The 14,973-nt window shown below is 36.2% G+C and overlaps 1 protein-coding gene and 1 long non-coding RNA gene across 2 annotated transcripts; both read right to left on the bottom strand.

Annotated features, from left to right (window-relative positions):
• Positions 1-3,405: 3,405 nt before the first annotated feature.
• Positions 3,406-8,768, bottom strand: LOC122611379 (probable protein S-acyltransferase 7). The gene is made up of 5 exons (XM_043749905.1): positions 8,282-8,768; positions 7,873-8,055; positions 5,328-5,621; positions 4,868-5,101; positions 3,406-4,425 (listed from the first exon to the last, which is right to left on the bottom strand). Exons 1-5 carry the CDS (start codon positions 8,378-8,380, stop codon positions 3,895-3,897), a joined length of 1,341 nt encoding a protein of 446 aa, XP_043605840.1. The 5' UTR covers positions 8,381-8,768; the 3' UTR covers positions 3,406-3,894.
• Positions 6,568-7,388, bottom strand: LOC122578043. The gene is made up of 3 exons (XR_006320471.1): positions 7,375-7,388; positions 7,164-7,228; positions 6,568-7,060 (listed from the first exon to the last, which is right to left on the bottom strand). It is a non-coding gene; the product is annotated as an uncharacterized LOC122578043 (long non-coding RNA).
• Positions 8,769-14,973: the final 6,205 nt, after the last annotated feature.

Genomic DNA, 14,973 nt, shown 5'->3' with positions numbered 1-14,973 from the left:
TCCAGATACAAGGGGAATTTAGAATAACTCCCAATACACACTTGGTAATTCTAAAGTCCAGCTTGTAGTTGGGGATGTAAATTGACGTAAAAATACATATATATTAGTATAAAAGACGAATTATGTTTAGTTAACGGTATTATTAATTTTTTTTACTAGCGTGTTACCCGCGCAATGCGGCGGTTTTCGTGGCGACGATTGTGTGGTGGTGGGGGACGGCTGTTAGTGGTAGTTGTGTGTAACATCCCAAGATTTTAAGGTAAAAGAAATTAACCCCTTTATATAGTTTTGGCATTAAATTAAATTCCTAGTATTTTAATTTTGGATTTGGGGTTAATTTAGTTGGAACTTTAGCGGATAGCGGAAAAATACCCACAAAAAGGTGGGATGGATCGTGGCATCTCCTTAAAGTGCCAGCCATCCATATGACTTATGAGTCATATTCCACTTCTCTTCATCTCTACATCTTCATGCAATTCCATCTCTTCTCTTCAAAATCAAAAGCTTAATTCTTCCAATTCAAAGAGAAATCATTGTATTAACATCACCATCTTATAGTCTCCATTCAAGAATCAAAAGTTAGGGTTGTGGGTTTTGGTGGTGGCCGAAAATTTAGAGAAAAGAGGAAGGAATTATGAATTAAAAACCCTAAGTAATTGTCTTCCTTGTTGAGGTAAGGAATTTCCCCAAATTTAGCTTTATCTTTTCTTTTAAAATTAGGGTTCATGGATGAACCAAATTGGGGGCTTTTACTAGAAATGATTTATGGCTAATTTTTCCCATTCCTAGTTAACCTAGTCGTCATTGAGTTATATAATGTGTTTGATTATGAAATTGATAAACTCTTGTGATAAATTGAAGTTATGAGAAAAGATGAATCTTTTTGCTAGTTATTGAGTTGTGAATGAAAATTGTTGGTTGAACTACCTAATGCTATAGTTAAAGATGAAAGTAACTCAATGAAAAATGGGTTGGGTTTTGGGTTTAGGAAAGGCTAGTGATTGAGAAGGGCTAGGTTGAACTAGTCAAGTTGTGAATGTAAGCTTATGCATTTTATGATATGATTATAGGTTGAAGCCTGCTTGTGCTTGTCTATTTAGCGTTATTGTTTTGTTGCGGAGGAGGTGAGTATATTTGCATACCCTTATGTTTAGGTTGGGTCAATTACCATGAGATGTGAATGTTCCAAGCATGGTAATTGATTTGGCATGAAGCCCGTGTGGGGCATTGTTTATGAGGCCTAAGAACCTCTAGGGCCTAAGAATCCCGATAGTTGATGTGATATGAGGCCTAAGAACCTCCGGGGCCTAAGAATCCCGATTGTTATGATTGTTTAGCTTATATGGATCCATATATGTATTGTTTGTGTGCAAGGTGAATATGTAAATGTGACATGACGATGCCATAGGTTACATGTGAAAGTCCTTGTACTATGCCCTCCTTCGTATTCGTAAATGTATGCAAGTATATTTACTAAGCCTTTGCTTATATTTTAGTTGTTTACACTCTTATAGGTAGTTCCGGAAGAAGGAACTAGTGTTGTTGATTCGAAGAAAATTGAATTAGAGCTTGAAGTAACCGTTGGAAGTTCTTGAAGGTATTTAGGTCATTCTTGGATGGATGACAATCTTTTAGTGTAGATACCTAGTTGTCCCTCTCCTTTGGCTCACGGTACATTTTGTTTTGGAGTCATGTTTCGGTAACATTTATGTAAATGCTCAAGTTGTAAAATTTTTGGAAGTTGGTATTGTCGCATTTGGGCGATATCGTTGCCAAAACGGGTAAATGACCCGTTAGGGTTGATCTTGGATTTATGAATCAAACTATGTTGTAATTGTGTTTAAAATGTGTCTATGAAGTTGTTATAAATCTCTAGAAAGTGTCTTGCAGCTGTTGGTTCGAAATTTGATGGTTACAAGTTGTTTATGGTCGAAATGAGTTTTAGGGTTGCTGTCAGGTGGTCCACTGCGGCGCAGTGGGGGTGACTTTGCCCAGTGGAATCCCACGGAAACAATTTTGGTTCTTCCCACTGCGCCGCAGTGGGAGATGTAACGAACCCACTGCGGCACAGTGGGGCATGTTCCAGTTCTGGGCGAGGATATCCACTACGGCGCAGTGGGGTGTAAAACAAATTTTTTTTTTTCTTATGTTTTCGGTTTATCGAGTCTGGTCCTTTCAAGTTGGTATCAGAGCCAAGGTTTAAGGGATTTAGGTATTCCCTCGCGTGAGAGTGCCTGGAAACGTTTCTTGGCCGTTCCTTGACTGCTTCAATAAGTCAACGGACGTTTCTTGCACCGTTTCTATTTTTTGGGACGTTTTTGAGTGAGAAATACATCCGTTTCTATAATATATATATATATGTATTTATTTCCGTACCCGTTTCTTGATTTTTTAAGTTTTGTCGTTTCCCGTTCCTGTACCCGTACCCTTTTCTCGTTCTCGTACTAGTTCCCGTGCAACATAGCTTCTAGCATCTACTTCAAGTAGTTTACGATTTTAGAGCTTATATGAAAACCATAAACTATTACGGAGTTAAAAAATTGGTTGTCTTATAAAACTTATGAACAATGAACCTGATCTCATAAAAAAACATAAATTTAAGCTCCTACAAACTTCGCACCAAATACATCCATATAGTATAGTGCTTGTATCCTTAGTTTATTCACAATGTGACCATTCAGAAGGAAAAAAGTTGTTTTTTTTTAATGTCAAAAGGTTATAGATAGTTTGAGATCGAAAGCCTCGATGAGCCAACTATATATCATTATTGAAATTACGAGAGCCAAAACTTATAATACAAGCAATTAATATTATGTAGTTTTTCTTGAAAGATTTTAAGACCTTTAATTTTATTTTATTTTCTTTTTTTTTTTCTTGAAGACCTTTAATTTATACACTTCATTCTATTCCTTTTTCGTTGGTTAAAGGTCTTGTAGCATCATCCTAAGATTTGATTCCTTTAATGAATAATATTGAGTTTCTTAACTGCAATAAACTTCTGTAATTACAAAGCGAAGAGAATAGTCAAACAACAATCATCAATGGACAACTTTAAATCAATCTAGAAAACTCAAATGTCAAAGAGAGCTATAGTGTACTTGACATATGCCATCAAAATTGTTGCTTCTCTTTTAAACATACACTTCTGGAAAAGCATGATATGTTTCAATAACTAAGACCAAACAAATTTGACCGGAAAAGATTACTTGATAGGATATTGGAAGAAGGACGATGAAATACAACCTCATAGTTTTTGGAAGGACCATATTGGGAAATCAGATTATTAATTTATTATTAAGAATATAGCTTTTGGATAACACGTAAGCTATCTATAATTTAATTTAAAAAAATGGAACAAAAAATAAAATACACAGCTTAGCTTTGCCTATTTTGACACACATAACAAAACAAAACAAAAAAAACAATCCGACTGTAATGGAGTAATAGAGAAATCTACAGATCGATTGAGCATAGAACAGGGAAATCATAGAAATCTCACAAGACTTGGCTATTACTATAGTAAGGCCGACTTAGCCTCTAAGACTCGTCAAAATAAGCAATCAATTCAACTCCAGAGTTTTAATGCAAATAATGTACAGACTACAAAGCCAACCAGACAACATCCCTAGAATAAAGTTGCACAATAACAAATGACAACAGTAGAGGATCTTGTGAAGGAATTCGGATCATGCATACACAGTAAAACCGAATAGCACCAACTAATTTTACAGATTATCCGGCAATGAAGAAAGCGGTCTTATAAAATCACACCACAACAGGGCGACCGACACATAATCAACCCAAACACCAACATCCCGGTAAAACTCATACTCGCACACCTCCATAATCACCAGCAACCAAACTCCTATCTACCAGTGTGTTAAATTCAGTCTATCATGACTTAGATTCTGTAAGCCGTGAGCTTGCTGCACCACTGCTACTACCACCACCACCACCACCCCCACCCATTCTTGAAGCTAAAGCAAGAACTTCAGGTGACATGTCCCAGCTCCCACTTTTCCTACCCCAACTTGATCGTCTTGCATGCATAATATTAGCACGGTCCCCTTCATCCACTGTTGTTCTTATCTCTGGTGACATTTCACCTATTCCAGCTTCTTTAATGGTCAATCCTTCATTATCACTCAGTTGTCCTTCACGGTGATCTAATCCCGCCCCACTATCACCCCAAACCGCCTTCCTTCCCATTTCAATGTCCTCGACTGCCTTTCCCATGTTTGGACTCACAAACCCACCACCAACAGACCGACTTCCGATCCCTGGTTCTTTTGGCACAAATTCCCTAAACTTGTTCTTTGATTCAGGGACTTCCGTGCAAAATATCTCACCAAAATTCTGCATGACTCCTTTGTTATAGGGATTGGCTCGCCTGTCATACCTATATCTGAAATTCTCATATGTAGTCTGCAAAGATAACACACGAATGAGAGTTTAGCTAGAAATATGAGTGGGTTGGGTAATGCCAATATGGGTTGGGTCTGGTTTAGTTGACCCAAAAAACACTTTTTCGGTCTTCCGGTCCAAAAAGTGTTAACTTACAATAAATATAACAAGGTTTTATACTTCTATTTTTCATATATGATTTCAAAATAAGTGGGTGGTCGAATTAAATGACCTGGGATATTTTCTAAAAGCACACTGTAGGCAATTTTTTACCCATTTTATTTTCGGTTTTTTTTTTCTTTCCATCCTACTCATAAAAGAAAACATAACCTAAATCAACCCATTCATAAGAGTAAATGGCTTGAAAAAGTCGCATTTATGTTTCGTTGTAACTATTAAAGATGAATACCATACAATAATTAATTTTTTAACAGGTAACGAAACAAAGAAAATAAATGAGCACCTGATTTGTGCTGATAAGATATAAATGAAAGGCAGTTAGGCCACCCACGAACCACACTGATATGAAGGTGTAGACAATCAACACAATGGATGCAGGAGTCTTGATCATTGCTTTCCACAATGTTATGTCCTCTGTATCCATGATCCTCTTTATGTAGATCCAGCAGAAACTAAAAACGTATATACAAAGTAGGGTCGTGGAGAACACAAACATGAAGAAATATCGATAATTTCTCTGCAGCCACAATAGTGAAATATCAGATAGATTAAAACTTACCATATGCAAGAATAGGTGTAACCCCCAAAAGTTATAAACAAAAGTATGCAATATTAATAAGAGAGTAATATAACATACACAGTTTAGTTCTTAAAATTGAAATTCAGTTAGAATAAAAGTCATTTTTTCAGATAAAATGGGACAAGTTAAGTGGGAGAGAATCAGGAAAAAAAAAGCCTCTTACCAGACCTATACATTGCCCAACCCAAGGGCAATGGTGATCAAATCGTTCGACGCAATTATTGCAAATAGAACAGTGTGAGCAGCGGGGAGGTCTATAAAGCATGCAGGTATCACAATATTTGATCTTCACGGTTACGCCATTAACTTCAACTTCTTTAATACGAGGCAGCCGCAATTGCGGGGTTTGGGCATTACCTTCAGTATTTCCATCAAAGTTTTCTGGTTCCGGGGGATGTGCGTTACGTGGAATGATACCAGGATCCCTTCCAGAGGTTAATAATAGAAGTACTAAAACCTGTGATATTCATGTTTCCGCGCTTAGTATTGATTTACAATAAAAAATTATGTAATTATACTAATATTACACAAATGACAGATAAAATTACATGAATGAATCAACAATGACAAAAAAAAAAAAACTAAGCATTACAAAAACAATTAAGTGAATGGCTTACTAAATGAGCTTGCAAATGATGAATTGCAGAACAAAGTGATACAAATTCCTAATATTATGTAATTCATTTTCATGCAAGCTAGCTAGTATGTTATAAAGCTGATATTTTTCTCCATTGTAGCTAATAACCAACCGACATAAGGAAGATATATCATCAAATTTGAATCAATAACTTCCCATACCATTTTGCGACCAAACTAACAGTTATCAAATATCAATGGCTGTCATACAAGTACACCAATAAGAAATGTGAAAGGCTTACTATATCTTGTTATCATTAGACTAAATTCACTAATTGATTCAAACTTGGAACTATTGAGAATGATGTACAACTATTGAACATCCAAAAATAGGAGCTGATTTGAGAATGATGTACATCCAAAAATAGAAGCTGATTTGAGAATGATGTGCAACTATTGAACAAGGGTTGGTGATACAGCATTGGCAAAATAACATGGGATTTCTCTGCAGCTTAATATCTGATGACAAGTTCTACATGTCAAAGGGAAACCTTAAAAAAGGTATATCAGGATGACTGTCAGAAATTCAGAATTAAGTCCTTGATCATACGAAAACAAGTGAATTCAGGTGGTACATTAGTAAATTACTATGATGGTCAAACAGACAAAACAGAAAAAAAAAAAATAGTTATATATGGAAAGGGTGATCCCATTCACCTACAGTGTACTCAAATGCTTTAAGTCTCCTATATGGCTATAGATCGTATTTATAATATAGAAAAAGAAAACTAGATTACTAGTTTAAAAATACTTTTTTTATAACCATATGTAATACAGAAAGTATTTATACATTAAAAACAATGCAACAAAACAAGTTGGTTGTTCCACCTGAATCAGTCGTAATCGAACAAACCGCACTTACAGTAACCCTTCTAACTAACACCTGACCCACATGTTTCTTATCTCTACTCACAATCAGCACAGGGGCATCTAAATTATAGAAGTTTAGATATCACCTACAATTGTTATGGCCTATGGGAGTATATAACTCATAATGTATAGAGATGCACCAAAAAACAGACTCCTCTCAATATGCATCCAAAAAGCCATCATATGAGTGTACTTCTTCAAACATACTAATTACATCTTCTTAAACATTCTTCTTTCTACATGACTTTCTTATAAAATTACATTGCTCTTATATGTCTTGTCACCAGATGTAAAGTGAACTCCAAGATCCCTACTTTACAGACTTTCTCAATAGCCATCAGTGGGTGAAATTGTGAAGAAAAAAAAGAGGCAAAAGCAGCATTTGGTGCCCTGCTTACAAAACAATGCAACAAAACAAGTTGGTTGATCAACCCAAACCAAACATAATTGATCCGTACTTAAACAGTAACCGTTTAACTCCCACCCAACCCACCTGTTTATCATCTGTACTCACAATCAACATGGGGGGCAACTATATTATAGAAGTATGGACAGCACCTACAATGTTATGACCTATGAGAGTGATATAACTCATTATGTATAGAGAAGCAAGGAAGAACAGACTCCTCTCACTATGCATAAAAAAAACCCCATCATACGAGTGTACTTCAAGCATACAAATTACATCTTAAACATTCTTCTACCTATATGACTTTCTTCTAAAATTACATTGCTCTTATATGTCTTGTCAGCAGATGTAAATTGAACTCCAAGATCCCTACTTTACAGACTTTCTCAATAGCCATCAGTGGGTGAAATTGTGAAAAAAAAGGCAAAAGCAGCATTTGGTGCCCTGCTTACCAGAGACATCTGCAATGCAATTTAACTAAACATCCAAATAACATCAAAAGGATAGCAGAATTTATGAATCAAGATCATAAACTGTATAATACATCTATAAAACTATTTACGTCTAATGGAAAGCTCCAAAATAAGTTAGCTCTGTAGCATTTACACATATCAGAGAATTCATAAAAAGTTGGACAATATTCAATATGCATGAACTATCATGTAAAAATGCTTATGCTGCACAAAATACCTAGTACAGTAAAACGTTTGCCCAAGAGACACACGAACATATCACATATTTGGTTAAATCTCAGTAAAACGTATTTAGCAACAAAGAAAAAAGATAGACTCACATGAATTGTGAATATAATAGCCACAACCATAACGGATATCCCCCAATGGTCTTCAAATTCATACATGAGTTTGCTCGCTACGAAAACACAAAATACCGAAACAGGCGCTACAACTAGAAATATAGTCAGCACTAGTGACCTTACATCTGGCCCAAACACAAACCTTCCCTGCAGGAAAAATATCTGCATTGCAATATAAACAATATTAAAGTATAAGTCTGTTAGGTACCTATATATACATATATACACACACACACAAAGAGCTTAATTTCACATAGATATATAAATCCAATAAGTGTCAATAAATACACTATCACATCAGTAAAGTTTAAAAGATACAAATTAATAAATATTTTAATCACCTAACCAGAAGTAAACTTTAAAAATAATAGAAATAAAAAATGCATACATTGCTTCCTTTCCATGTCTGATAAATTCTCAAGTTATCCGGGCCATTATTGGATCCGGATAAAGGATCCGAATGCTTAGGTGGTGGGACCACGTACATGCTTTTTCACAAATCTGAACTCTGAGATCTTAACTATAGCCACAAAATATACACTATGTATGTGTTGGAGATATATATATATAAAATAATAATAATAATAATAATAATAAAGGAGATATATCACTAATTCCGACTAGTGATAATAATAATGATAATAAATTACAGTGGCGATAGGGAGGAAACGTGGAAAGAGTGAGATTTTCCGGCGAATGTGAGATTTTAGGGTTTGATTGGCCGACAAGCCATGAGAGATTTTGATGAAAAAGGGAAAAAGGGGGTTTTGAGAGTGTGTGTGTGAAATGTTGGTGTATGTGTGACTGTGTGTGTGTGGGATATATGATGTATTTTCCTGTATGTATACCAGTAGTATGTGTATATAATATTTGTGCTTTACAGGATATAAATAGTGAAAATTAATCGATAAAAAGTGATAGTGGCGTGAAGATAGCGGACACGTCAGATGTTGTGTTTTTAGAGTTTGGACGGGAAAGTATGTAATTTATCGAAGAAGATTGAAATTGATGTTTGTTTCTTTCAATAGAACAAAATGGTAAAGTTAATGAGATTTGTGTAATGAGTTAATTATCGACATCCACGTAAGAAACAATGAAAGTTACGTATGTGCTAATATTTTACAGATAGGAAATCACAAAAATCATACGTATTATTTTCTTATATATATACAAATATGTGTTACCAATTTAGTGTTTTGATAATGGTTTTTAATAAAATCATTCTTTGGTACACGACATGAAGTTGTGCCCTCTTTTGCGGATGCCAAGAGAAAACAAACATGTAAAGTGTTGTTTTCTCAAATCGTTATAATACCATTCAATTCGTTGTTTTCCTCGTGAAATTCTGACAAAAAACCACCAACTTTGTTGTCGTTAGTCGTGGAACAAAAGATCTCCATGCGCCTTGCCAGTAGCCATGAGCCCACGATGTTAGCGAACCGTCATGGGCGTATGCCGCAACTTTTGTCGGCGTGTGAGGACACATGAAGATGCATACAATGCATCTAAATGCAACAGACCTGAATGAATATCGAAAGTAAATGCTTCTGTTTCATGGAAATATAGCTCAAAGATGAAGAACACAACAAGCAAAAGTCTTATACAATGCAATATCATGTAAATATATAGTTTTGGTTAGAAAGTAGCAAGTTAGAAAGTCAAGGGACGAGTTCTGTAAATATTAGAGGCGGTTAACTAATTATTCAAATGTATATATACTGCATTATTGTATTAGTGGATAATAATAAGAAATAAAAATGATAATTTCCAATTTCTCTCTCTCGATTTCATTTTCTTATATGGTATCAGAGCAATGATCCATAACCGCCACTGATTCAGGCATCAAATTGACGGAATTTCATCGGAATTGCCATAGATTCTGGCCGATTGAAAATCATTGTACACTCACATTCAAAATCCTAAAATCCTGCTCATCCTTTCTTCATCAAATTCTGATAAAATTTCTTCTTCATTCAATCATTTCTAGTGAATTCAACACTAGAAAACTCTTTCAATCTCAAAATAATCAACTTCCTTTATCTCAATTTTGTGCTTCCTGCAAATTGATCGATTTTCCCCAAATTTGAAACCCTAATTTTTCTTGAAACCCTAATTTCTGCAATTAATCTGTCAAAATGCCTGAGACTACTAGTTCTACAACCACAACCATCACTGACAATGTGGAATCAGGTCATCATCCATTGTATCTTCATCAAAATGATCATCCAGGGTTAGTCTTGATCTCAAAGAAATTAACTGGTTCGGATAATTTCAGCAGTTGGAAAAGATCTATGTTGATTGCTCTCAGTGCAAAGAATAAACTGAAAATTGTTAATGGAGAATACAAAGAACCAGAGGCAACATCATCTCTCAAACCACTGTGGGATCGCACTAATGATATGGTAATTTCTTGGATCCTCAACACAGTTTCTGAATCTATTGGTAATAATCTCAGTTTTGTTAACTCTGCTTCTGCACTTTGGAATGAGCTGAATGAACACTATGCACAATTAAATGGACATAGGATTTATCAACTCACTGTTGACATGACTCAACTCAAACAAGAAAACACAAGTATAGAAGTCTATTATCATAAATTGAAAGGTTTTTGGGATGAGATAGATGCACTTGAGACACCACATGCTTGCACTTGTAATTGCACTTGTGAAAATGGCAAACAAAATGGTGAGAGGGAACAAAGGAAAAGGTTAATTCAATTTCTTATGGGATTAGATGAGTGTTATGCCAATATTAGGGGACAAATTTTACTGCAACAACCACTCCCAAACACTGCCAAAGCTTATGGCATGCTTAGACAAGAAGAAAAACAAAGGGAAGGCATTCTGCCTAAACCATCTGCCATACCAACTGCCCTCTCTACCCATACACCACCATACTCTACTTACAAACCATCCTCAGGATCACAGTTCAACCAATTCAAACCAAGACCTCCCTATCCTGCCAAAACATTTGAAAAGAAAAGTCCATTCAAGAAAGGTGTATATTGTGGTCAATGCTACAAAGAAGGTCATACAAAAGAAGAATGTTACCAATTGGTTAGTTATCCCCCTGGTCATCCTCTCTATGGGAAATTTAAAACACCACTATCAGCTCACAAAGGAAGGTCACCTGCAAACTCAACAGTTGCAGCAGTTACTCATGATACACCTCTCTCTGAAAGTTCACCATCTGTCAACCAAGATGACTCTTCAATGCATTGCAGAATGGACCAACTACAAAATCAACTAAACCAACTCATGCTTATGATGCAGAACACTGCACAACGTAATCCAGATTCTATCTCTGATCTCATGTACTCTTTTATCTCTGCATGCATTTATCATTGTGTTATTGCTACTTGTGCTTATGATCTTAAAGATGCTTGGATACATGACAGTGGTGCCACTGACCACATTTGCAACACCTTAGCCAAATTTAAACAAATCTACACCTGTCCAACACCCATCTCTATTGGTCTTCCTAATGGCCAACATGTTCTTGTCACTCAAATAGGCACTGTTGAACTTCAACCAAATTTAATTCTCCATAATGTCTTTTATATTCCACAATTTGCCTACAATCTAATTTTTGTAAGGAAATTAACCAAATCCACTAAATGCAATCTTCTCTTTACTTCTGATAATTGCTACTTGCAGGCCCATGATGAGATGATTCTTCTTGGATCCATTCTACATGGGCTTTACATCTACACTCCTACAACATCATTGTGCAATACCACCATGTCTACCAACAACTCCATCTCTCATCTCTGGCATTCAAGACTTGGTCATCCATCTTTCCATGTCTTGAAGAAGATTCCAAGTATTTCCACTTCCATTCAAAGTATTGATGTCAATAATTGTACTATTTGTCCTTTGTCCAAACAACATCATTTACCTTTTGATATTAGTCATTCTCATGCTTCTACTTTGTTTGAATTGATTTATACTGATGTTTGGGGTCCATATAAACATCCAACTATGAATAAATGCAAATATTTCCTCACAATAGTTGATGATTTTTCTAGAGCCACATGGGTATTTCTTTTACTTGCCAAAACACATGTCACTTCCACTCTAAAATTGTTCTTTTCATATGTACAAAATCAATTCAAAACAACAATCAAAACAATAAGAAGTGACAATGGCACTGAATTTACAAACTCTGAACTCACAACCTTCTTTCAAAATCAAGGTGTTATTCATCAAACCTCCTGTCCATATACACCACAACAAAATGCTAGAGTAGAAAGAAAACATAGACATCTTTTAGACCTAGCAAGAGCAATTCAGTTTCAAGCTAATTTTCCAATTCATCTATGGGGATACTCAATTCTAACTGCCACCTACCTCATCAACAGACTACCCAGCAGTGTTCTCAATATCAAAACACCTTATGAACTCATTTACAAAGAACCACCACTCATTGACCATCTAAGAACAATTGGTTGCCAATGTTTTGCTTCAACACATCCTTCTGATAAATTTGCACCCTGGGCCATTCATTCTGTTCTTCTTGGATATCCTCAAACTCAGAAAGGTTACCTTCTCTACAATCTCCAAACTCACACCACATTTGTTAGTAGACATGTCACTTTTCATGAACACATCTTTCCCTTTCACAACTCACCAAATTCATCCACCACCCTTTCTCCCACCACTCATTATACTCCAATATATCTTCCTCCACCCATTAATCCAAATATTATTCCCCCCTCTACCATTACTCCCACCCCTGACATCTCTATCTCTCACACTTCAGATTCTACTAAATCTCCCTCCTCCTCTCCTCCTTCCACTTCCCCACCTCCCCCACCATCACCACCACCACCACCACCACCACCAAGACAATCAAACAGGACAAAACAACTATCCACAAAACTGTTGGACTACTCTTTTCAACTCCCTAAATCTAATATTCCCTCCTCCACAAAATACTCTCTCTCTAATTACATCAACTATTCTAATTTGTCTTCCACTTCTCTCCACTTTGTCAACATAATTGACAAACACAAAGAACCCTCCACCTATATCCAAGCTTCTAAAGATCCAAAGTGGGTTGAAGCAATGACACACGAAATAAAGGCATTGTTAAATAATACATGGACCCTTCTCCCTCTCCCAATTGGTAAACAACCCATAGGCTGCAAATGGGTTTACAGAGTTAAATATCATGCTGATGGCAATATTGAGAGATACAAAGCCAGACTTGTAGCTCAGGGATTCACACAACAGCAGGGCATTGATTACAAAGAGACATTTGCACCAGTTGCAAAAATGGTCACTGTGAGAACCCTTTTAGCTGTTGCAATCCAGAAGGGTTGGATACTTGAACAACTAGATGTCAATAATGCTTTTCTTCATGGTGATCTCCATGAAGAGGTTTACATGTCATTACCCAAAGGATATTACAAAGATTCTCCTCCAAACCCAGTCTGCAAATTAACCAAATCTCTCTATGGGCTCAAACAGGCTAATAGATAATGGTTTAACAAATTGACCTCCTTCCTTCAAAACCTTGGCTTCAAACAAAGCTATGCTGATACATCTCTTTTCACATACTCTTCCAACACTGATTTTATTGCACTCCTAGTCTATGTAGATGACATCCTTATCAGTGGTTCCAACCAGCTTTTAATTGACTCCATGAAAGGAAAACTTCATAATCAATTCAGCATCAAAAGCTTTGGGTCCACTTCACTATTATTTGGGTATTGAATTTTTGAGAAACAACAGTGGACTTGCCATGAGCCAAAGGAAGTATGCTTTTGAACTAATTGAGCATGCCAACATCACTCATCTTAAACCTGCAGCTACACCACTGGACCCCTCTGTTAAACTTAGTCACATAACTGGAACACCTTTACCAGACTCCTCTCTCTACAGAACATTAGTGGGAAAATTAATTTACCTTACCATTACCAGACCAGATTTGGCTTTTGCAGCACAACATTTAAGCCAATTTACCCATTCCCCCACTGATGCTCATATGTTAGCTCTCATCAGGGTAATCAAATACATCAAACTCAATCCAGGACAGGGCCTCTTCTTTCCCACACTAAACAGCCTTGAATTATTCAATTTTTGTGATAGTGATTGGGCAGCTTGTCAAATGTCCAGAAGATCTGTTTCTGGCTTTGCCATTTTTCTGGGTACAAGCCTTATTTCTTGGCAATCTAAGAAACAATCAGTTGTCTCCAGATCATCTACTGAAGCAGAATATCATGCACTGGCTGACAGCAATTGTGAAATCACATGGCTTACTTGTCTCCTTAAAGATCTTCATGTCTCTATTCCAACTCCCATATTAGCCTTGTGTGATAATGCTTCTACTATTGCTTTGGCCTCCAACCCAGTTCATCATGCAAGAACAAAGCACATTGAGTTGGACTGTCATTTTGTTCGAGAAAAGATCAAAGCTGGTCAAATACTACCACAATTTGTCCCTTCAAAATCACAGATTGCAGACATCTTAACCAAAGGACTATCCAAAGCTCTGCACTATAATTGCTTATCCAAGTTGAGTTGTTGTAATCCTTACAACCTCTCAACTTGTGGGGGGGATGAAGATGCATACAATGCATCTAAATGCAACAGACCTGAAGGAATATCGAAAGTAAATGCTTCTGTTTCATGGAAATATAGCTCAAAGATGAAGAACACAACAAGCAAAAGTCTTATACAATGCAATATCATGTAAATATATAGTTTTGGTTAGAAAGTAGCAAGTTAGGAAGTCAAGGGACGAGTTCTGTAAATATTAGAGGCGGTTAACTAGTTATTCAAATATATATATACTGCATTATTGTATTAGTGGATAATAATAAGAAATAAAAATGATAATTTTCAATTTCTCTCTCTCGATTTCATTTTCTTATAACACACTCGGCGACCAACAGCAGCGAGATTGGTGGAGTTTGCTCGGATTGTCACGAGGAGAGATGCACATCTTTCCGATACAGAGTTGATCTATATGAAAAGGTTATAAAATCGAAAGGTGTGGTAGATGGGGCCTGAAAGACCATCCACGATTTCGTTTGGCTCACTCGTGGATGGCAAGTGTCCAATTGTCCAAATTCAA

This window comes from Erigeron canadensis, chromosome 8 (assembly GCF_010389155.1).
Source record: "Erigeron canadensis isolate Cc75 chromosome 8, C_canadensis_v1, whole genome shotgun sequence".
NCBI lineage: Eukaryota > Viridiplantae > Streptophyta > Magnoliopsida > Asterales > Asteraceae > Erigeron > Erigeron canadensis.
Note: the sequence above shows the minus strand (reverse complement) of the source record. Positions and strands in the feature narration are given on the sequence as shown.

Bases quoted from the DNA above. Each gene is read 5' to 3' on its own strand.
- LOC122611379 (XM_043749905.1), bottom strand. From the start codon at position 8,380: ATGTACGTGGTCCCACCACCTAAGCATTCGGATCCTTTATCCGGATCC. The intron at 8,056-8,281 runs GTATGCATTTTT...ATTGCAATGCAG, and splicing joins AGACATGGAAAGGAAGCAAT to ATATTTTTCCTGCAGGGAAG. The intron at 4,426-4,867 runs GTGCTCATTTAT...TTATCTTTGCAG, and splicing joins ATCTTATCAGCACAAATCAG to ACTACATATGAGAATTTCAG.